General features: G+C 36.6%; 1 protein-coding gene across 1 annotated transcript; it reads right to left on the bottom strand.

Annotated features, from left to right (window-relative positions):
* Positions 1-11561: 11561 nt before the first annotated feature.
* On the bottom strand, positions 11562-12780 carry lepb (leptin b; the record flags this gene model as incomplete). Its single annotated transcript, XM_079404321.1, has 2 exons — positions 11562-11930; positions 12643-12780. 2 exons carry the CDS (start codon positions 12778-12780, stop codon positions 11562-11564), a joined length of 507 nt encoding a protein of 168 aa, XP_079260447.1.
* Between the last annotated feature and the right edge of the window lie 13337 nt (positions 12781-26117).

The following is a 26117-nucleotide window of genomic DNA, read 5'->3' as shown; positions in this document are numbered from 1 at the left end:
CCGCTGCATCAGTGTAGGATTCAGATGCACAATATCTGGTCACACCTCGCTGAGCAGATTGTTAGAGAGCAGAGAGCAAGCACCGTACAGCAGGCAACCGTCAAGGAATTAAGGGTCCTTCACAGATGAAAAGCACACATTCAAACACACACATTTAATTCATATGCACACTAGAATATACCATTACCAACATCTATTTTTTTCTCTCACAATTTTTAAACAATCTTTTAGACATTCAATAGTTATGTACGAATATTTCTTGTAGTCCTACTTTACATTGGGTCATACAAACTTCATGTATAATACCCATTCAGCAAATTAGTTTGAAAATGCTTAAATACTTTTAATAATAACTTTTATTAATATTATTAATATTTATCATAACTTTTAATAATATTTAAAATCTATTATTTATTCAAAATACATTTTATACATTTAAAAATACAATTTTAATTAGTAACTTAAATATAGTAGTTTTATAATAAATCAATTTATTTTAATTATTTGTGACTGGAGCACAAAACCATGTGATGCAATGTATATCTGATGCAATAGCCAACAATACATTGTATTTTCCTTTTATGCCAAAAATCATTAGGATATTAAATAAAGATCATATTCCATGAAGGTATTTTGTAAATTTACTTTTATAAATATAACAAAAAATATTTTTTGATTAGTAATATGCATTGCTAATGACTTCAAACTGGAAGTAGGATAAGAGTTAGAAAACATTTAAAATCTATTTCATACATTTATTAATATTTTTGTTTATATTTAATAAACATAATATTTTAATAAAATGCATACACTAAATAAATCAATATTGTTTTGATAAATTAGAAACTTAAATGCATACACATGAATTATAAACTTAATTCTTAATTTTTTATTTAGACTGTGTTAAATACCCTAACAATGTAAAGAAACTCTGTCTCTGACAATCATGACAAAATGTTACATCACACTTCAGCCCACAAACATTAGCCTATCATGCTTTTGAGTTGACTTTTGCCACACTTCAGCTGCTTGTCAATAGAACGGCTTATCTCTGATGCCAATCAGAGATAGCCAATAATAATCCATTCTCAATGTTCCTCCTGGGAGAGAGTATATTCTGGGATATGACTGCCTTTCTGATCCAAAGGAATTCACTAAATTTAGAAACAATCAGAATTGTCCCATCCCAAGGAAACATACTTTCCTGATTCAAAGCCCAACTTTGTCCAATTGAATGGAGCCAGTGAGTCTCAATGCCAGTTTAACCTTTCATACAGTACGCACACACACACATTCTACTATTTATTACCATTTCCCTTTTGCTCCAGATCAGTACTGTACATCTCATGAGAGCAGGGGTAATGTTTTTGAGAACAGAATGTTTTAAGGTGAAGTGCAGAGCTGTCATTGTTTACTCATGCTCATGTAACCCCAAAACTATATCATTTTCTAACTTCTGTGGAGCACAAAAAAAGTATTTTGAATAAAAGATCAATGTTTGTCCAAACAATGAATGTCAGGGTTCCAAGTGTAGTCTGGACTGCAACATTATTCAAAATATATTTTGGTAACACTTTATTTTGATGGTCCCTTTTTGAGCATTCTGTTGACTATGTTATTTATAGTCAACAGAACGTGTTAAAGGGACCATCAAAATAAAGTGAAACCTATATTTTTGTGTGTGTGTGTGTTCTATAGAAGAAAGAAAGTGAAAAAGGTTTCGAACAACCTGATAGCGTGAAAGTCCGATTGAGGGTTTTGGGTTCAAGTAGTACATAATCTACACAAAACATTGAAAAGTACATCCCCTTGATGTAATGACATCACATTCTTTCTGCAGGCAAAAATATTGTTGTTGCAAAAGGCCATGTGTTGTTGATACATAGCAATGTAATCTCTCGGTCTTCCTGGTTTTCTATAAAAAGCTCAACAATTGTATTATAAGACACTTGCCAGAAGCAAGACACCACTGTCCACTTTTCATATTGCTGCAAAAAGCCATTTGCTTTGGAGGCCTCCTCAAAGAAATCCATTTTTAAAATTAGATAAACCCATAACCCTACTGCACAGATGAAAAATGTGTAGTCATTAAGCACAGCTCAGCAAACAGAGACTCACTCAATGTCTAAAGTTATAGAAGAAAAAAAACTGCTTTCCATTTAGCGCAATGTTCTTTTACAGCATCTATTTTCTTCCACAAAGGCATGATTAAATATTTGATTACAGTTTTAATGGTCGTACGCATTACATCAAATATAACATTTCCATGTACTAGGATGGTACATAATCCTGTGCTCAGACTCCATATTGTTGTGTCTGACTGCTCGAGCCGCTCACTGAATAGACTATATAAGGTGGGCAGGGTCCCCCTCCTGACCCTGTGTGCTTTATGTTCACCAACCCCCAGCATCCGGAGGAGCTCACAAAGGCTGCTTCTGATAGAGATAAGTACCTTTGTCTCTGGGGAACAATGAATCCTAACGGTCTGCATTAAGCTTAAAGACATAACTTGACTTTAATGAGCAGTTTTCCTTCTTTGGCCATCCAGCTAACGGATGGATGTGGATGTATGCAGCTAGATATATCTCTCTACCAAAACCTACATTGTAAATAGTGGTAACCTGTAATTTTTTACCTTCTACCTGATTTACACCATAGTTTTGTTGGTATAACTTTAAGTTATGATATGTTAAATAATGAGAAATTTTGGCTGCATCCAAATATGCATCTACAAGGTAAAAAAAAAAAACAGTATGAAAAGAGATGTACGAATTTTCAGTAATCATGGACACTTTACTATACACATGACAAAGGCAATGTGATGAATGTAGTATGTCTGGATTACATTTTTAATGGACGTGCAGTACTTATTTAAAAGAAGTACCTACTCAGAGAATATGCGATTTCAGATGGAGCCTTGACTCTGATGCTCTCTCCTGGAAAGAAGTCTGAAAAATATGTTTTCCAAATAAAAATGTGATAAAAAAAAAATATATAAAAACTGTAATTTATATATGGCATCACACTAAATTTTTTTATGCATAAACGTAAAACAGCCCAGACAATTTAAATAACCTTGACTTGGCTGCGTAAACCTTTAATTCAGAACTAAAAAGTATTTATAAAATATTTAAATATATATAAATAAAACGGTAATTAAAAATGTTCATGAATATGTGTGTACTGCCTAGGAGCTGTCTGTGAATTCAAGTCCTCCTGGGAAGTTCATATATGTATGGGCTGTAACGTCATCCTTACAATGTCAGATGCATTAAAATCACTTAAAAAAAAAATCAAAAATAGCTTCTTTTGGTTTATTACAAAAAAAATACAGTAAGCTTTTTTTTTTTAACTCTACTTCTACAAAGTAATGCACAAAGAATGTGCATCAAGTGAGTTTTTGCTATATGTTTTTAATAATGGAGTCACTGTAAACAATCATTATACTTTCTTTTGTAATGGTACAAAACTATCATATTTTGTACTTGTAACAAAAGTTAATTTTATTGTAAAGGAAAAATATACAAATTTCAACTACAGATCACATCTGTAGTTCCATCACAGATCCATCACACGCCCCAATCTTGGGAACTTTTAAAGAAAACTCTAAGGAGTTTAATTCCAACTTTGTGCTGTCCATGTGTGCTCAGGTTGTAAATACAATCTTTTCAACATGATTTAATGGGATAGTTCACCCAAAAATAAAAATGTCATAATTTTCTCACCCTCATGTCGTTCCAAACCTGTATGAGTTCCTTTCTTATGTTCAACATAAAAGAAGATATTTTGAAGAATGCAGGTAATCAAACAGTTGTTGGTCCCCATTGACTTCCATAGTAGTGAAAGAAATACTGTACTGTAAGGAAGTCAATAGGGACCAAAACAGTTTGATTCTTCAAAATATATTATTTTGGGGGAAGTCGTGGCCTAATGGTTAGAGAGTCGGACTCGTAATCCAAAGGTTGCGGGTTCGAGTCTCGGGCCGGCAGGGATTGTAGGTGGGGGGAGTGAATGTCCAGCGCTCTCTCCACCCTCAATACCACGACTGAGGTGTCCTTGAGCAAGGCACCGAACCCCCAACTGCTCCCCGGGCGCTGCAGCATAAAATGGCTGCCCACTGCTCCGGGTGTATGTTCACGGTGTGTGTGTGTTCACTGCTGTGTGTGTGCACGTTGGATGGGTTAAATGCAGAGCACGAATTCCGAGTATGGGTCACCATACTTGGCTGAATGTCACTTCACTTGTGTTCAACATTAGAACGTCACTTACACAAGTTTGGAACAACATGAGGGTGAGTAAATGACAAAATTTTCATTTTTGGGTGAACTAGCTATCCCTTTAAACACACCATGTGTTGCTAGCTCAACATGCCAACATCAAACTCTTCCTAAATTGAGCTTCCCACACAGAAACACTAACAACATACATTTCAAATCAGTCACTTTTGAGGATGCGTGATAGTTAGGATCCTGCCTATGTAGGCAGTAATAACATATGAAAATGTTTCTGAAAGCAATCATGTAAACTGAAACAGCACATGGCTGTCATATGCAGTGAACATTAATTTATCAGAGTGCAGATAAATGGAGATTTCCAATGGGACTTCAAAGCAGATGCTCACGAACACACAAACATGCCAGTTCACAACAAGAATCAATAGCAGCATTGTTTGTGTTGTTGCTTCATCTTTTCCTATTCATTTAGGCGACGCATCCAAGCTAGCACCTCATTGGACAGCTATGTGGGTTCGAGTCTCAGGTCCGGGAGGGATTGTAGGTGGGGGGAGTGAATGTCCAGCTCTCTCTCCTCCTTCAATACCATGACTGAGGTGAGACCCTTGAGCAAGGCACCAAACGCCCAACTGCTCCCCGGGTGCCGCAGCATAAATGGCTACCCACTGCTCCGGGTGTGTGTTCACGGGGTGTGTGTGTGTGTGTGTGTGTGTGCACTTGGATGGGTTAAATGCAGAGCACGAATTCCGAGTATGGGTCACCATACTTTGCCACACGTCACATCCTTTCCTTCCTTTTCCTTTCCTTTTTTCTCACAGTTGAGATTTTTTCCCCCCAGAATTGCAAGATATGAAGTCAGAATTGAAAAATTCACAACTGCTAAAAAAAATATGAATTGTGAGTTTATATTTAAGTTTTCCCAGAATTGCAAGATGCAAACTCGCAATTGCAATAACAGGGTTTCTACACATTTTCCATTTCAAAATTCCATACGTTTCCAGACTCAAATTTCCAAACCTCTTGGTAGATTTTCAAGCCATATTTAACATAAATGGTTCATAGAGCATTATTATTTATATTTGGTATATTTTTATTTTGACGTGACAACATACAGAGTCCCTAATATAAAAAATAAAGAAAAATAAAAAAATACAGACTTTTGCAGTACATGCAAAACTCTTTTTGTGCCTTCGAGAAACTATTCACATGTGCATGGAAATGTTTTGCATGCTTACGCATTACAATTTCTAGTTTTATAAAATCTATTTCCTTTGTGTATCACTGCCATCTTACTATGAATAAAACGAGAGCATGGATGCACATGAATTAACAGATCTACCAGCTCAAAATTTTGCTGTTCTTATGGTAGTACCTCTAATATCAAAGCCTAATGTCCAATTTAACATCCTCTGTGGTGGTGGAGAAACCATGACATGAAATGGACTGATGGCAAAACATTTGCCAAGTTCAAGGGTCTATAAAAAAGACTGGCACTGCATAGTCTGTGGTGGCCAAGAAACCACACTGTGAAAAAGGTGGCTCAGTGTGCATTGTCCTATATGCTAAATTTAATGGTTTCTTGTGCGCACATAAAAGTCTAAAAAGTATATAAAGTATACATAAAAGCATATTTTTTTATTTTTGCAAGGGTCCTTGAGTTATGTAATACAGTGCTAAGAATATAGTGTGAAGAAACCCAAAATGCTTCTAACTAGGCCTGGGCATTGTTTTTAACGATTTTTAACTAGTCAACTTGAAAATGTAACTACAACATGATTCAAGTAACTTTTTATATATTAACCCTCTAGTTAAAGAAAATTCTATTCCAAGTGCAAGCACACATGAAGTTGTCAACATGATGTACATGTTAAACAAATCACTTGTTAAATATCTTTGCAGAAAAGATGTACGAACTACAACTACATCTTGTACAAACTTGTCTTATATTGTGTGTTCAGAAATAATACGAGGAAAATGCTTTAAAAAAAACTCAAAAGTCAAGGTAATTCAAATTCAAAATGACTGAAGGTATAACACCAGTAGACTATTATTAACTATAAATGTTCTGTAAAAACAATGAACAGCAGCGTTCAGCCTGTCACAATGATGCAAACATCAAATATCAGACATACAGTGTGGTTCTTTACAGGTTTTTATTCGACTGCGCTGCTTTTCCATTGTCCATTCTGTAAACATGGACGTGTTTGACCGTGCTCGCGTCTCATGCATCTAAAAATACTGCGCTCAAGTTAAAAAAAGTTCACTCCCATTTTCTTGCATGTTTTACCTATTCCACTACCCACGTCGCATGTTTGTCAACACAAAAGTGCTTTCTGTGTGAATGGCGCTTAGCGATATATGTATGGTCCTTCACAGTGCGCGTCACGTGTGTGAGCGACAATCACATGCTCCGACCTGCGGTTGGATCACTCTTTTCGCTTTACTGTCATCATTGGCATCTTGCCAAAGTGTCTAATTCTAGCATTTGGTAATGTTTCTATTCAAAATCGCGATTTCTTAATTTCTAAAAAATAAAATCGTGTCAAAACATTAAATTCGAATTAATCGATAAAATCGGGAAAATCGCCCAGCCCTACTTCTAACCTGCATGAAAAAGTGCACCTTGAATTCATATAATCACTAAACAGCTGCCATTAAACCTCACTTCTTGTACTGTAAATTTATTTTTTATTAAATTCTGAATTTTCTATTATAAAAAAACTAAATAGGGGCAAAAGTCTGGAAACACAAATATTTTTCCATACCCTGCTTTCTTTTTTCCATACTTTTCCAGACCTGGAAAATACTTAAATAAAATCCCATACTTTTCCAAACCCCGTAGGAACCCTGCAATAAAAAACTGAGTTTATATCCCACAGCTCTGACTTTTTTTCTCCCAATTGGGAGTTTGCATCTTGCAATTCAGTTGTGGCCTAATGGATAGCGATTTGGACTTGTAACCCGAAGGTTGTGGGTTTGAGTCTCTGGTCCGGCAGGGATTGTAGGTGGGGGAGTGAATAACCAACACTCTCTTCACCCTCAATACCACGACTGAGGTGAGACCCTTGAGCAAGGCACCGAACCCCCAACTGTTCCCCGGGTGCCGCAGCATTGGCTGCCCACTGCTCCGGGTGTATGTTCACTACTGTGTACATGGGTTAAATGCAGAGCACAAATTCTGAGTATGGGTCACTACTTCCCTTTCCCTTTCAATTCTGGGAAAACTTAAATATAAACTCACAAATGCTAAAACAAGTCAGAATTGTGAGACAAAATATTCACTATTACCTTTTTTAAACATTTTTTTTTAAAATCGTGTGTCAGAAACAAACTTCTATAGATATCAGTCAGCAGTGGGAAGACATTTTTAGCAACCTGTTAGTCCACACATGGGCCTATTTGGAGGAGGCGAATGCTAGCGTGTGTGGGCGCTTCAGCAAGAGCATGCATACATGATTAACGGCTACGTAGGCGTAATTCTTTTCACATCTGTTTTCCTTTTGAAGTTATATTGATATATATGGCCTATATGCTTCTTTCCATTATGCCTGTACTACTGGGTGGATGTTGCATTACATGCGGTTCTAAGATGCAAAGAGGCTGCAGTGACCGAAGCGCTGCTAACACGCACACTGGGAACAGCAAAGCTCCTTCTGTATTTTGAAGAAGTCATTTGCCAATAAGAGTTCACTGAGCATGTTGAAAACAGAGAATAAGAGGGCCACGGGAGAATGTAACACATTGGGTTCTGATCAGCAGCGGATGCTGGCACACAGGCAGATTATACCGGATCAATGTGCACATGTTTAATGCATCAAGCCCTGTTTACCCAGGGGGCATAACACACAGTGTAATTATTATGAACTTGTACTGGTACAATGCAAAAATAGAGCCAAAGCTGCATGGGTGAAAAGAAAAAGAGGAAGAAACAAAAAGGAAACTGAACCTTGCACAGAGAAAGGCCGACCCTACTCTGTCTCACTGGCCCCAACTCTGAACAATGCTTACCTACTGAGAAACATTAGAGAGGGAGGGTCTACAGTTATAATGATATTTTAATCTCTAGAACTTTTTTTAAATGGTTATTTTAAGTGACACTCGTAAACAGACGATGACAGACATACTGGCATTGAGATTGTTGCAGAAACATTTTAAAATAACAAAAGGCACAACTTTAGCTACATTAGAATAATAATATACCACGTGATAAAAAAAAAATTCTGATAACTCAAGTGATACAAGTGAGAAAGTTTTTCATGTCAAGTATAAGAATGAATATCCAGCTATTTAAACACACATACGCGCAAATGTGAGCTATTGCTGCCACCTTATGGGATAGAATGGAAACTCGCTTATCGTCTGATTGACAGCTTCACGTTTGTTTTATTTTTAACAGTAAAAAGTTTGCAGAAAGAGAGTGTGTGATGTGAAATCAGTGACATCATAGTAAATATTTTCAGTTGTTGCCAACTTTCCACAATATAGGCCAATCCATATCTTTTTCAAATGCATAAGTTAATTATATACTTTTTATAAAGTCAATAAAGAGACACGTTTAAACTACTGCAAATATTATTTTAATTGTGAAGCGGTTACAACTATTTTTTCAATTGTGATGTTTACTACATGTTTATGTACCAGTAAAATCTAGTAGGCTAGTTGTTGTTCAGTGTGGCGCGCGCAGTACCCATCTGCCGAGCATGCACGTGCGCGTACGTACGTCGGTCTGGCGAATCATCTTGCAACGTCGAAAATAGTCATTTGTTTGTCATTTAAATGTTAGTAAGCATGCACTCAAATGCCTTCGAGCAGCTATAAATATGTAAATTAGCAGAATAATGTTTGTTTATCGCTAGTTCTGACAGTTCAACTAAAATCAAAAACCCTGTCAGGAACGCGACATTCATATGACAATTTTATCTGTCCTCGCTTGATTCTAAGAGGAAAGTAAGTAATGAAAACGGCTGGAAGTAGCGACATTTAGATGAAAAACTGGATCACCTTTGTGTAGATACCTGCTCAAACTGCAGACTAAACCTGCGCGCTTGGACATCTCCGGAGCACAGACTGCTGCTGGTAAGTGTTACTGCACTTTATCAAGTGTTTAACAAGCAGAAGTTTAGCTAACATACAGCTCAACTGAGAACAAGCTCAAGAATTAGTCAAACTATAAAGTAAAGGTTAATAATTATAAGGGATTATGCAATCAGACACGCTTACAGTGTTTTGTGCAATTCTTTGAATTCGCTTTTGAAAACTTCAGAGCAGTTCTTTAATAATTAGCGTTCTTTAACCCACCTGTAGGTAATTACCATCATCAGACTGACACATGACAATTGGAAATATCAAACTGAAATTTGTTCATTTTTGTGATTTGTAGTTGGATATCTATATCTATATATATCTATCGTCTATCGTCTTTGTATCCTCCTGACCTAGGAAATCCATCTTTTAAATAACAAGAAAATAAACCATATCGGTGCATTTGATTTATCTGTTGATTTAAAATTCTTAAAAGACACCACAGGTCAATAGAGTAATATATATATATATATCAGCATACCCCATGTTGATTATTCACAGCACAATAGGGCAATTGCTTTCTGTTACAAGTTTTCTGAAATGTTATACTTAAATATGCAAATGAAACGTTATGTAATTAATTATATATTAAGTAATTATGCATAAATGTTTTGAACAGAAATCTGCAAAAAGTCAGGTTTAAAATTATTGATACATTTAGTCAATATAGGCCTATGTACGGTGGCCGAGAGAGCTCAACGCGCTGCAAATAGAAAAAAACCCTGCAAATTAAGAAAACAACTTCATCAATTTGACAACACACAAGCTGCAAATTCTCACAACACAAACAAATAAAGAAATGCACCGCAAATACTCGCAGCACAACCAAACAAAGAAACGCGCTGCAAATACAATTCGTTATTTGGTTGTGTCGTGAGCATTTGCAGTGCGTTTCTTTATTTGTTTGCGTTGTGAGCATTTGCAGCACCTGTTGTCAAACTGATGAAGATGTTTTCTTGATTTGCTGTTGTTTTTTCTATTTGCATGTGTTTTCTGAAGTTGCAGCGTGCTGAGCTCTCTCGGCCACCGTATCTATGAATTTTTTTAAAGAGGGGATTTTGGATATCTCTGTTTATTTAAAAATATTGTCAAGAAAAAAATTAAATAAAAATCACCATACATGAGCAAACCCTTCTGTATAAAATAAATAAAGAAATAAAAAATTCTGTGGAAAAAGTTTGGTGTAATTGCTACTGAAGTGGAGATTTATGGTTAAAAAAACTTTAAAAAGATATGTATTGCAATTAAAATCTACAGACACAAATAGTGTAGGCTAATAAAACAAACACTTAAATTTGGATGTTTAGTCTTAAGGAAGCCAAGTTATGGAAGCAAGATATGAAAAAGCAATGATGTTTCCTGTATTGTCTTGGAAGTCCTGGGGCCAGCTGCATAAGACTTAAGAAGTGGGTTGACTAACTAGCAGGTAATCAGTTTTACTTTTTTGGATTTAAATTAGACCAATCTGCATTTTTGTGTAACTGACTTTAAAAAGTTATGACCAGTCTAAATTAGATGACAATTTTTTAAAGATCAGTCTAAGCAGTTTATGCAAACGGCCACCTGATGCTACTGTAACATGTCATCACAATTAAGAACTAAAACATTTGATTGACTTTAAACAAAATTACAAAAATAAATATGTGCATTTGCTGTAGAAAAATAATAAAATAATTTCTTAAAAATAAAATAAATCCTCTCATGCAATGCCTTTTTAAAGTAATACAAGAATTGAGCTTATTTAAAGAGAAATCCATTAAAATCATACGTTCTCTCTCTCCCATTCTCTCTCTCCCATTCTCTCTCTCTCTCTCTCTCTCCCATTCTCTCTCTCTCTCTCTCTCTCTCTCTCTCTCTCTCTCTCTCTTCTACATATTAAAAAGTATGAAAAGGTTATGTAGAGGGCTTTTGTAAAGATAATTTATTGTCTTAAAAATTCTTTAAAAAAATCATAGTGCATACCATTGCAGTCCTTCTGCATTCACATAGTAAATAACACAATAAACAACTACAGGCAAGTTCAAATTTCTCAGTGCTCTGTTATAATACAAAACATCATCATGTGCTAAAATATTACAATTTAGCTTAGAAAATAGAAGGCTGTAGTGTAAAAGACAGCACTAACACAAACTGAAAAAATCAAGAGAACTTATCAAGTGTAATAAGTTAAATAATTTAGAGAACTAGTCCTTGCATGTGCATTTTTGAGAGTGATGCATAGAAGTATAGAAGCATGGCTTACACATTTCAGAATATAAACGTCTCAGGCACATCCGTATCTTTGCACCATTTTAGTTTGTCCATATTCAGGCAGAGCTTCTCAAGGTACCTCTGGAGCTCCAGGAGGTACAGGTAGTTGGAGGTGACAGGGAAGGCTGTTTCATCTTTGTGCACTGGGGTCTCAGGGTTGGGCAGGGGGCATCCCTGTGAAATGGCCAGTCCCTCCAGTGTTCTTAGGAGAGCTTCCAAGTCCACTTGGACCTGCTGTAAGTGCAGGGCTGGAGGCACCCGCAGCCTCAGCTGAAGGTAGCTCAAGTGAACAAAGACAGAAGTGAGACCATCAATGGGGGTGTCGATGTCAGTGCCAAAATCAATCTCCGGAGACATCTGGAAGTGCTGTGGAGACAGTCAGAAATGTGCTGAATTTACAAAAAAGTTTGTCCTTTTCCATAGTTTAAGGTCCAATTCAAGTGAAGCTCTTAAATGTCATGTGCAAAAATGTAAATAAATCATTTTAAATGAATAAAATTTATATATTTAATGTCTTTTTCATATTTATGTATAATAAATTTTAGTAATTTTCTTGTACTTGTCCAGTAGTGCACAGTTTGCACTTTGCAAGTAAGTTTCTATGTCCACAAAAGACAGTTACAAAGTTAGTTTGTAGTCATATGCTACCAAAATGAAGTTGAGTTGAATTCCAAAAAATTAAATAATGTTGCATTAAAAATTATATTTTAAAATAATCCACTAATGAAACTCTAAGAATTTACATGTACCTGTGCTACATTACATCAGTCTTTTTTACATTAATTGAACAACAACAAAAAATAAATAAATAAAAATTAAAAGCTTAAATCAAGCTACATGCTCCTGTTATTAGGATTATTGTTCGCCTAAAGTCACAAATGTCGTTACTCACCCTCCTGTCATTCCTAAACTTTCTTCTGTTTCTTCTGTGGAGCTCGAGAAATTTGAATCAAAGTCGTTTGGACTTCAACATGCTTAAAAAAATTATTTTGTGTTCCACAGTAGAAAGTCAGTCATACAGGTTTGGGATGACATGAGGGTAAATTACATTACCTTACCTTGATTTAATAACATTTACCTCATCCTTGATTTTTTTAATTCTGATGATGATAGTTCGGGCCATGATTCGGATCCTTTCCTCTGTAGCTGTGGGTCGGCTGACACTAATGGCCACCAGGGCTGTTATTAAGAAGCAAAAGATCAGGGAAGACTGCATCTTTCTGCAAAGAAACAAATCATATTGTCATATGTTTCGTATTTAGTTGTGTGCAGTATTAGATTAGCATTAGATTATCTTAAAATCTTCCACTTTACATATACGATAAATAAATAAATATATAAATAAATACCGTTAACCTGTTGAGTACAATATGAATAATGAATTAAACTATAACAAAAATTTGTATTTTTATCAGTCTCGTTGATATAAAGGTAATATTGTGATGTTTTGTGTCCATGTGGACAAGAGTGTCTGTGTGAATGAATGAGTGAGTGCTTACCTCTGGTGTGTTGATGTGCATATTGAGAAACTCAAGCAGGAATCTCCCTTTTATAGCTGTGGATGATTGACTCATTGCCCCAGTGAATCACCCTGCGCCGTCTAGTCTGATTCGCCCTTGTCGTCCACCATAGGCTTAAAGCCTGTTGAAGACCCCTTCCACCTTCTAGTCCTAGACACCGGGGCTCCAGGTAAGGACACTTCCAGTAAAGTTGTGGTTAATACATCTTGATAAATGACAATTGAGCCCCAAGTTTTTCTCTTTTTTATGGCTTTATGGTTTATACACAGACCTTTGTTGTTGTTTTTGATATTGATATGCATGCAATACATTTTGGAAATGTATGGGTCTTAAATTACATTTAGACAATTTTTACAAGTGTTTGTTCTAGGTTCAACACACACACACACACACACACACACAAATTGTTTCAATTTATATTTCAAGCCTTGTTCACTGAAACCTCAAGTTTTCACTCAAATATTTGTCTTGTAAGTTACATATAAAATGTTCTAACAGTAACTTCAGTAACATTAAGTATGGGTAGAGTAATTTATTGATAACCAAACATTCAAATTACTGAATGTAGTTATTCAGCATTAATATGTAAAACAATTAAAGGGAAGGGAAGTGGTGTGTGGCCAAGTATGGTGACCCATACTCGGAATTTGTGCTCTGCATTTAACCCATCCAAGTGTACACACAGTAGTGAACATATACCCGGAGCAGTGGGCAGCCAATGTTGCGGTGCCCGGGGAGCAGTTGGGGGTTCGGTGCCTTGCTCAAGGGTCTCAGTCATGGTATTGAGGGTGGAGAGAGTGTTGGTTATTCACTCCCCCACCAACAATCCCTGCCGGACCCGAGACTCGAACCCACAACTGCCTAATGGATAGAGATGGAAAGACTATATTTAATATTATTGTCTTTGTGATGGACTGTCCTATTTTAAATATACCTTATGATATAGAAAACATTTTAGCGTGGAAACAGTCAAACAAATGTTGTATTGATATTCTATATTCACTCACTTCCATTTATTTGTAAAGTGATCCTAAGTAGGATAATGTTAAAAAACACTTTTTTTCTATAAAAGTGGGGGAAAGGAACTAAAAGGACAAATTACAGCATTAAACTGCAAATTTAAGTTAATATTAACTGCTTATGAAATATTGATGGACTTTAGAGTATATTTTAATCCACTAAATTATTCACTGTTGATAAAATGATGTTTGATAATGACCACACATGAGATAAATTGAAAATCTCTCATCTTATGTCTCTAGGTATTTCTGTAAAAGTGTTGTTAAAAGGCCTAGTTAAAACATGCAGTACTGTACTTCAAATGCAGTGCTTGAGGAAAAACTAGGCCTTGTGACTTTCTTTTGTTGTAAACATGAACAGTAAAAAAGGCTGTATCTGAAAACTTAAGCAGCTGACTTGTTGCCTCGCTGCCTTAGAAGTCAATGACAGTATTTCCACATGAAGGTACGTCCTGAAACTAATTTTGAACAGGCTTTTGAGGCAGTGTAACTATTAATGATCTACAACACACTTGAGATAGCTCTAATGATAACTAAGCCAATATGCTATTACTAGAAGGTAATAACATACATTTACGCGTAAAATGACCACCAGCCATCACTTTGATGTGCCATTTTAATTTTATTGTTACAAAATTGAACGCAAAGTATTGTGGGATATCATAGATGGTGAGGGACACATCTATGCTGCCTTCAAAAATCCAACAAAGGTATCTGAGGAGATAACTAGATTACATTATCATACCTTGTTCCTACTTTCGGACACAGACAAGATAGTCAAAATAGATTCAGATAATTACACAAAGTGAAGATAATATCGCTGGCTGGTGACTAACACATTACAAATCAAAACTGCAACTTAGTTGGCACACTGTTGCCTGTTAAATGTATGCATGCTTTTATGGTCATAATGTCAGAATGTGTTTTTTGACTCTATTTCATTTCAAACATACTTCATGTTTTAGTTAAAAAGGATTAATTTTTATTACTCAGTGAGCCTTTTATGTATCACTAAATATGAGCTAGCATGATTGCTGAGGGTCTCATGGCCAGTAGAGAAGTTTATTATTAATATTATTAATATTTTTGATTTGATGCAAAAATTATTGTTGAGACAAAAATCTTTGGTGAAAAGCAAAAGCTGACAAAGCACTTTATGGATTCTCTGGATGAAACTGGTTTGCAGGCTGGAATATTCTTACATTCCTTGAGTTCTCTGAACCGTGTGTTCATGCTAATGCGTGTTTCCTGTCTCTAATCTGTGTGAATACTTTTACTTTTGTGTGTGCGTGTGTGTGTGCGAATGAGTGTATGCGTGTCTGTGATGTAATTCCCTAAGGCTTTCAGTGTTAGTTCCTGGAAATTACGTGCTTTGGATTTTATTGGCTTCCCATTTATTGCTTTAGCTGAATGCTGGTTGAAAGTTGTCATGTTTTTCTAGGGATGAGCACAGACTATACGGTAGACATTTACAACTCAATACTATTAGTTGCAAGCTTAATTTTTAGAATAAAGGTGATGTATGTGCTGTTAGTCACAGATTTCAGTTTTGCATGACACACAGAATACTGAATATATTGTATTTGGTATATAATATACCCAGCAGTTTTTATGTAACAGTATTTTTAATTTTAATTGGGCTGTTAGTGTAAAAGTAGGTTAAGAAGTAAATTGGAGTTCTGACAGAATGAAACGTGAAGTAAACTTGTTTACATTGATACTCCAGTGAAACTTCTAGACGAGCACAGTTAATTTAATTTTTTTTTTTTATTATTTCAAATATTTACTTTTACCTTTTTTTGTTTAATTGTAATTTTAAAAAATTCTACTTGATTCTATGGGGTTTTAATTATCGGAGCAATGTGACTCTATTTGGGACCCAATGTGATTCAGCTGATCATCTTAGATGGAAAGCACTGCCTTGACAGTTTTTTTTTTTTTGCCAAAAAAAAGGCTTTGGGTCATTTCCAGCACTGTTACCGTAAACCCTAATTGGTTTTGTGTGTTGCAATATGCACTTTTTCTCTTTTCAGATTTTTCTGTGAGTCAGGGCTATTTAGGGATAAAATGTTTCTTAATTATGCTTAATATAGTTTAATTATGCTTAGTTTTGTCTTTTTTACGCAAACAAAAATAGGTTTGATAGGATTTTATAGGTTAATGCTAATTCATGTTTTAAACACAAATATATAGGCTCACTCACTCATACTCACACATAAATGTATGTCATGTGATTATAGAATCTGTGTGTGTGATAATGAGGACTTGAAATCCAGCTCTGACCTTTTGTTTTGACTTACTGGTTTTCAGTTGGCCCCTTTATGCTCTCAGACTCTTTGTCAGTTTGATCACACATTTATTCACGCTACATTGAGATCCAGTAATGTGTAAGAGATGGATGCAACGAATGTGATACACGTTTATTGGACCTAAAGTACAAATGTTGGGTGTATTTGTACAGACTTGTATTTGTGCAGTCAAATGTTTTAAAACAAATTCTCATGATATTAAAACATTTTGATGTGTACACAAATGCAGACAAATATGAATTTATTTACAAAAATTAAGTTTTTTTTTTATTCAGAATCAGAATCAGAATGAGCTTTATTGCCAAGTATGTTTCCACATTTGAGGAATTTGTTTTAGTGACAGAAGCTCCACAGTGCAACAGAATGACAGTGACAAAAGAATAATATACAAATATACAAAATAGACAATTGTACAAAATAACAAAAAACACAATATATAATATAGACAATTATGTATGTACAGTTATGATATTTCAAATGTAAATAAGTATGAGTGTTAAATAATGTATAATAGTTCTGTGTGTTCCACGTTATTGTCAAGTGTTCATGAGATGGATTGCCTGAGGGAAGAAACTGTTCCTGTGCCTGGTCATTCTGGTTCTCAGAGCTCTGTAGCATCAACCAGACGGTAACAGTTCAAAGAGGGAGTGTGCTGGATGTGAGGAGTCCAGAGTGATTTTCTTAGCGCTTTTGCTCACTCTTGATAAGTACAGTTCTTGGAGAGTGGGGAGGGTTGTAACAAAGATTCGCTCAGCAGTCCGGACTACCCTCCATAGTCTTCTGAGGTCAGATTTGGTAGCTGAGCTGAACCAGACAGTTATTGAAGTGCAGAGGATGGATTCAATGATGGCGGAGTAGAACTATTTCAGCAGCTCCTGAGGAAGGTTGAACTTCCTCAGCTGGCAAAGGAAGTAAAAATTGTCCCACTTCAGGTCCTGGGAGATTGTGGTGCCCAGGAATCTAAATGACTCCACTGCAGCCATAGTGCTGTTCATGATGGTGATGGGGGGAGAGCAGGGGGGTTTCTCCTGAAGTCCACAATCATCTCCAGTGTTTTGAGCGTGTTCAGCTCCAGGTTGTTGAGACTACACCAGATAGCCAGCTATTTAACCTCCTGTCTGTAAGCAGACTCGTCACCGTCCTGGATGAGGCCGATGAGTGTGGTGTCGTCTGCAAACTTTAGGAGCTTGACAGAGGGGTCTTTAGATGTGCAGTCATTGGTGTACAGGGAGAAGAGCAGTGGGGAGAGAACACAGCCCCGAAGAGCTCCAGTGCTGATCGGGTGCTGGATGAGAATTTTACCAGCCTCACTAGCTGCTGCCTGTCTGTCAGGAAGCTGGCGATCCACTGACAGACGGAGGAGGGCACGGAAAGCTGAGTTAATTTGGGCTGGAGGAGTGATGGGATGATGGTGTTAAAAGCAGAGCTGAAGTCTACAAACAGGATCCTCACATAAGTCCCTGGTCTGTCCAGATGCTGCAGAACATAATGCAGTCCCATATTGACTGCATCATTCACAGACCTGTTTGCTCTGTAGGCAAACTGCAGGGGGTCCAGTGAAGTCCTTCAGATAAGCCAAAACCAGTCTTTCAAATTATTTCATGGCCACAGACATTAGAGCCACAGGTCTGTAGTCATTAAGTCCAGTAAGTTTGGGTTTCTTTGGGATGGGGATGATGGTGGAGCGTTTGAAGCATGAGGGGACTTCGCACAGCTCCAGTGATCTGTTGAAGATCTGTGTGAAGATGGGGGCCAGCTGGTCAGCGCAAGTTTTCAGACAGGCTGGTGTCACACTGTCTGGGCCTGGTGCCTTTCTTCTTTTGTTCTTTCTGAAGACCTGGTGCACGTCATCTTCACTGAACTGAATTGCAGGTGTGGGGAGACGGGGGTTGCAGAAGGTGTGAATGGTGTTTTTTCAAACCTGCAATAAAACTCTTTCAGATTGTCTGCCAGTTGTTGATTCTCCACAGTGCTGGGGGATAGTGCCTTGTAATTGGGGATGTCTTTCAGACCTTTCCACACTGAAGCCGTGTCACTAGAAGAGAACTGAATCTGTAGCTTTTCAGAATAATTCCTCTTTGCCACTCTGATCTCCTTTTCCAGTGTGTATTTGGCCTGTTTGTACAAGACTCTGTCCCCATTCCTGCGAGCATCTTCTTTGGCCTGTCTGAGTTTTGCAATGAACCATGGTTTGTCGTTGTTGTAAGTTAAGTGAGTCCTGGTAGGAACGCACATATCCTCACAGAAACTGATATAAGGTGTTACAGTCTCTGTGAGATCGTCCAGATCGTTTGCAGCAGCTTCAAAAACAGTCCAATCAGTGAGAGAGAAACAGGCTTGTAAATCCCGCTCTGCTTCATTAGTCCATCTTTTTACAGTCCTTAATACAGGTTTAGCTGATTTCAGTTTCTGCCTGTAGGTTGGTATGAGATGAACTAAACAGTGATTAGAGAGTCCTAAAGCTGCCCGTGGGACAGAGTGATATGCATCCTTTATTGCTGTGTAGCAGTGATCCAATATATTACTGTCTCTGGTGGGACATTTAACATGCTGTCTGTATTTTGGCAGTTCACATGAGAGATTTGCTTTGTTAAAGTCCCAGAGAATGATTAAAACAGAGTCTGGGTGTTGTTGCTCACTCTCTGTGATCTAATCAGCGAGTTTCTGTAAAGCTGAGCTCACGTGCGCTTGTGGAGGAATGTAAACAGTCACCAGAATGAACGAGCAAAACTCCCGTGGCGAGTAGAACGGTTTGCAGTTAATGAAGAGTGTTTCAAGATCGGGACAGCACATCTTCTTTAACACAGTTACATCTGTTCACCACCTTTTGTTGATGTAAATGCACGTCCCGCCACCGCGCGGTTTCCCTGTTGAATCTGCGTCGCAGTCCGCTCTAAATAGCTGAAAACTCGGCAGACTTAACGTGATGTCCGGAATGGCATCGTTTTTTTTTTTTAAAAACGGTTTCCGTGAAGCACAGAGCAGCCGAGTTTGAAAAATCCTTGTTTATCCAGGAGAGCAAAAGGAGTTTGTCCGTTTTGTTGGGTAGAGAGCGGAGATTCGCCAGATGGATGCTAGGCTACGCTGTTCTGAATCCACGCTGTCTGAGCTTCACGAGCGCGCCGGCTCGATTTCCCCCGTCTGCATGTCCTAAAGTGTCTAAACAGCACTGCAGCTACGCCAACTACAACGTTCAGCAAAACGTCGGAATAATCGAAATCCGGTAAAAGATTTAGTGTGGTCTGCCGAATGTTCAGCAATTCATCCTAAAAATTATCATGTTTGAGAAACAGAAAACAGGAAAAACTAAAAAAAACAGTACAAACACTGGAGAGCTAAGCACTGTAGCTGCCATGCGCAGCACCATCTTAATCTTTGCTTAATTCTTAAATGGATAAGTAAAAGGAAAAGCAGGCCACACATTATGATTTTATTTATTTAGATGATTATTTACTTACTACATAATTCCCTTCTACTCCACTTATTTCATTGTTAATTCTGTTATTCTAAAATAGGGAAAACAGTTTGACTGGTGGAGTATGTGTAACAATATTTAGTTTGGCTGACAACTGACAACATTGAATGACTGATGGTAATAAAGTGCTCTTCCCGTAAACTGACAGTTCATAAAAGCTCTGCTTGTTTAGTTTTTTTTTCTTTTTACTTTTGTGACGCATATGTACTTCCTGTCCTTTTCCCCAATTTACTGTCAGAGGTCAGAGTTTAATCCCAGATATCCAATCTGACTGTAGTTCAGGAGCCTGAGGATTTTAATAATCTGTCACAGCTTCCTTTGGTCATCATTACTGTGCAAATAACCCTTCAGAGCATGAGCCAGCAAAACAGTGGGAAAACAGCAATTTCCTGTATTTAATAGTCTGTTAGATATGCTTTAATGAGATGAAAATAAAGAAAAGGGAATCATTAGAAAAGGTATTCTCATAAAATTCACTGATGCGTGTTTCCTTTAGTTTGAGAGTCTGTCTAGAAGTTTGGTCTGATTTTGCTTAGTCAACTTGGATACGTGTATCCATACGGGAATCCTGTGACTTGCACTTTGTTCAGGATTTCCATCTGTTTATGATTAAGTGGTATAGACTGTGAAATATTTCTCTGTAATTTCCATGCGTGCAAATCTGTGGCTTTAGCCCACACTGACCTTTTAGACTGGGTTACAGCCTGCTTTCATCCCAACCAAACTTGCAAAACTGATGTAATGCTGGGGGAGGGGAGTGAAGGAGGGTCCTACATGGAAATCATGTGCTGCATGATGAATTCAAGATATGTAAAGCTCTTCAAATATGGACACCTATATGTACATGAGAATGCAACCTGTAATTAATAAACACTTTATGACACTTTTATGTCAAGTTAGAAATACAGAAAAAGTTAGAAAAAGTTACACACTTTTTTCTGCAACTGTGTCTTTGACAGGTTTTATTTATGGGTATATTGTACGTGTTTATTATTATTATTTTTTTTCTGTAGATATGGAACTGAGCCTTTAGAGAAATATAAAAATGGTATACAAGTAATAAGTAATTATACTTCCAACTCTGTATATGTATATAACTTCTTTCTTTTCTAATTAGAGCAAAATAAGTTTAGTGTATTTCATCCACACTGAACAATTTGGAGAAACTTTTTTTTTGAAACTCAGAAATTGATAGTAAATATCTCAAACAAATACAAAGAAATAGCAAGTAACGTTTAATTAAACATGAAATTTTGAAGCAAAAATTTAAATAGTTTTTTTTAATACTACTTATAAATTTACTTTAATAGTCTTTATTTTATTTACAGCAAAATATATATATTTTTTACAGTGTTGGCTCATTTTTAAAACACTGTTTTGTATGGAATGCCAAAGCTGCCGTAATTAGAAATAAATGAATAAATAAATACATGTACAAATAAATGTAAAAAAGCAAATATAAATAAATAAATAGATAAATAAATAAATGTACAAATAAAAGTAAAAAAGTAAAAGTAAAAAATTATTTATAATTTTATTTCCTTATTTATGCATTTAGTTTTTTCCACATTTAGTTATTTTTTCTTTTATTTATACATTTATTTATTTCCACTTTTATTTATTTTCACATTTATGCATTTATTTACGTATTTATTTCTTTATTTATGTATTTCCACATTTATTTATTTCTACATTTCTTCGTCAGTAGGGCAATGTGGAGGGCGTGTTTTACCGCAGGAATAGCAATCGAGCCAGAGTAGTCGAGGGGTAAGCTTTGAGGCCACAGTGACACCTTGTGGTGCCCAAACGAAGTACAAGAAGTACAAGATGCATTGTGATGCATTTTGATATCGAATTGAGTTGAATCGTTGACATGATAATCGTAATCGAATTGAATCGTGAAACCAGTGCTGACTCACCCCCCTCAAATTTTAGATCTAGACTATTGGCTAATTCCATTCTTTCTTAAATTTTTACTTCTTAAAATTTGTTATGAAGAATTTTAAATCAACTTCATAACAAATAGGCTAGGCTAATGAATTTTCATCATAAGGAATATACGAACATAACGAATATGAATACGTGATTTATGACTTTTTTAATGAATTTTATTTTGAAGAATAGCTAGGGTATTCGTTATGTTCGTATATTCCTTTTGTGTAAGTTCTCCCACTTAAAAAGATGAGAGAGGCCTGTAATTTTCATCATAGGCACACTTCAACTATGAGAGGATTTTTAATGAATTAATTGGTAAACTCCTCGGTAAAATAAGTATTTGGTCACCTACAAACAAGCAAGATTTCTGGCTCTCACAGACCTGTAACTTCTTCTTTAAGAGGCTCCTCTGTCCTCCACTCGTTACCTGTATTAATGGCACCTGTTTGAACTCGTTATCAGTATAAAAGACACCTGTCCACAGCCTCAAACAGTCACACTCCAAACTCCACTATGGCCAAGACCAAAGAGCTGTCGAAGGACACCAGAAACAAAACTGTAGACCTGCACCAGGCTGGGAAGACTGACTCTGCAATAGGCAAGCAGCTTGGTGTGAAGAAATCAACTGTGGGAGCAATTATTAGAAAATGGAAGACATACAAGACCACTGATAATCTCCCTCGATCTGGGGCTCCACGCAAGATCTCACCCCGTGGGGTCAAAATGATCACAAGAACGGTGAGCAAAAATCCCAGAACCACACGGGGGGACCTAGTGAATGACCTGCAGAGAGCTGGGACCAAAGTAACAAAGGCTACCATCAGTAACACACTACGCCGCCAGGGACTCAAATCCTGCAGTGCCAGACGTGTCCCCCTGCTTAAGCCAGTACATGTCCGGGCCCGTCTGAAGTTTGCTAGAGAGCATTTGGATGATCTAGAAGAGGATTGGGAGAATGTCATATGGTCAGATGAAACCAAAATAGAACTTTTTGGTAAAAACTCAACTCGTCGTGTTTGGAGGAGAAAGAATGCTGAGTTGCATCCAAAGAACACCATACCTACTGTGAAGTATGGGGGTGGAAACATCATGCTTTGGGGCTGTTTTTCTGCAAAGGGACCAGGACGACTGATCTGTGTAAAGGAAAGAATGAATGGGGCCACGTATCGTGAGATTTTGAGTGAAAACCTCCTTCCATCAGCAAGGGCATTGAAGATGAAACGTGGCTGGGTCTTTCAGCATGACAATGATCCCAAACACACCACCCGGGCAACGAAGGAGTGGCTTCGTAAGAAGCATTTCAAGGTCCTGGAGTGGCCTAACCAGTCTCCAGATCTCAACCCCATAGAAAATCTTTGAAGGGAGTTGAAAGTCCGTGTTGCCCAGCGACAGCCCCAAAACATCACTGCTCTAGAGGAGATCTGCATGGAGGAATGGGCCAAAATACCAGCAACAGTGTGTGAAAACCTTGTGAAGACTTACAGAAAACGTTTGACCTCTGTCATTGCTAACAAAGGGTATATAACAAAGTATTGAGATGAACTTTTGTTATTGACCAAATACTTATTTTCCACCATAATTTGCAAATAAATTCATTAAAAATCCTAAATGTGATTTCCAATATTCTTTCCCCCCATTCTGTCTCTCATAGTTGAAGTGTACCTATGATGAAAATTACAGGCCTCTCTCATCTTTTTAAGTGGGAGAACTTGCACAATTGGTGGCTGACTAAATACTTTTTTGCCCAACTGTAGGCTATACTTTCTTGTATAGACTGCAGAAAAAAACGAAACCATTTAATTTGCAGTGTTACCTTATGAATTAAATGAAAAGAAAAAAGAAATAAAGCACAACAATAACAAAATATTTTACAATAAGAACAAAGTAAAAAATATTAGACAAAATTACAAAATGAATGCTGAGTGATGTTTGATGCATCTCCACTGCATAGCCGCATATACAATCGTTGGTGTCAGTCGCAAATATTAGGCTGCAATGCGTGGCGTGTGTGTTTCACTAGCTCCGTTCCCCTGGACACCTTTTGTGTCTCTGAGATGAGTTGATGACTCAGAAGACTCTGAGAAGAGAACCCATTATAATCAGTTGATGCGGTGACTGTCCACACGGGAAGTGGCACGAGGCAACAAATCTTCAGTAACTGATGCCTCCTCCTATCCCGAATCTTTGAAACATGCATTGTATGTGTTGAAAGTGAAACCTAACAAAACAGCGCGCATAAGAAAGCGAGCTTCAAGCAAATGCACGCTTCCTGGCCAAAACAACCCCCCACCTGAAATGGAAATAATAGCCCGTGATATAAGATTTTGGCCATATTGCCCATCTAAGTCATTCATCCCACACTATCAACAGGCTACACTTATTGTACTTCGTTTGGGCACCACAAGGTGTCACTGTGGCCTCAAAGCTTACCCCTCGACTACTCTGGCTCGATTGCTATTCCTGCGGTAAAACACGCCCTCCTCATTACCCTATGGACAAAGAAATGCAGAAATAAGTAAATGTGAAAATAAATAAATGTAGAAATAAATAAATGTGGAAATACATAAATAAAGAAATAAATATGTAAATAAATGCATAAATGTGGAAATAAATAAATGTATACATTAATAAAGAAATAAATGTGTAAAAAAATACATAAGGAAATAAAATTATAAATAATTATTTAGTTTAGCTTTTTTACTTTTCTTTGTACATTTATTTATATATTTATATTTGCTTTTTTACATTTCTTTGTACATTTCTTTCTTTATTTCTAATTACGGCAGCTTTGGCATTCCATAGTTTTGATGGGCAAACCCTCACTGTTTAATGAGAAAAGGAAAGCTTTCAGTTGAGAAAGCCAGAAAGCTCTGTGTTTGCCTCAGTGTTGTCGTCTCTTTCTTTTGGACTGTGCTCCTGAGTGCACTGCTCAGCTTGACCTGTAGGAGGTTTCACTGAGTCAGCTTTCAAAAACAAGAGAGAAACCAGAAGATCAGGGTAAACATAAACTGGTCAAAAGGAGGGGAAAAAATACCAGAATAGACAGAAAGGATATTCCCTCTTAAAAAAGAAAATTTTGATTAGACTGAACTGTTCAACATGTACTAAACGTCTCTCCATTTTTGTTCATACACTCTCTGGAAAAAAAAAAGTTCAAAACTTGTCACCCTTTCACAAGGTAATAATAGTTTTGGTACAAATATGCACTTTTAAAATACTAGTATGTGCTATTTAGGGTTAAATAAGGTACAAAGATGCAACTTTTAGATTTTTTTTATCTTATGGTATGACCCAAGCGACAGCTTTGTACCTTTTTTCTGAGAGAGTAAGAAGGTGAGGATATAAGAAGACAGTTATGAGTGCAAAAGCCTAAATGAGTGGTTATCATTTCGGTTTCTACCTGCAACTTTTGCATCATTCTGTTGGTGTCTCATTTTAGCATGTGTAATTGATTTGCTTCTTGTCTGAAGTATTTAGTGCCTGAATTACAGACTCCTCTCCCTACACTCCCTACAGACCTCTCCCAGCACTCCCTTGCATCTTATTTGGTTGTGCTCAAATCATTTTATCATTTTAAAAAGCTGCAAAATTATTTTGTATTTATATTTTGTATTATTTTTTTATAGAAAATGCTAAAAAGTGCCCTCAGATCACAGTCGATAGCTACTTTCTTTAAACTCATAGTTTTTGTGCCTACAAAGTCATTAATTTTTTGCAGGACTCTTGAATAAAGGGTCGCTTGCCATTAATTTGCATTTATACATTTAGCAGTTGTTTCATACCAAATTATTTACAAAAAAAGAAAACAATGACGTAATCACAGTTTGATTGTCATCGGGCCGAATATAAGCACACATATTAATAGTGATTTATTTCTATTGTAGTAACAGAACATCTCTCATGTATGTTTTTTATATATATATATATATATATATATATATATATATATATATATATATATATATATATATAATATTATTATTTATTTTATTTTTTTAATATGAGAATTTCTCTTTTAAATTTAGTACTTGACACAGTGAGGTCCATGCAGCTAGAGAGAGATACGGATGCAGGAAAGATTCACACAGCATTAAAAGTACACCAAACATCAATGTTTTAATTACAGAGCTGTTTACATTGTTTCTAACAAAATATTGTTAATAAGAAATAATTAAATAATGAATTAGCAAAATAAAAACTAACATCTACAGTAGTGACTTCATTAGTTCCGTTACAACATGGAGACCCAAAAAGTGGTTCCACAACAGTACGTCCTATGCTGATGACATCGGCAG

Source organism: Barbus barbus, assembly GCF_936440315.1.
Source record: "Barbus barbus genome assembly, chromosome: 42".
Classification (NCBI taxonomy): Eukaryota; Metazoa; Chordata; class Actinopteri; order Cypriniformes; family Cyprinidae; genus Barbus; species Barbus barbus.
This window is presented reverse-complemented; position numbering and strand designations above follow the sequence as displayed.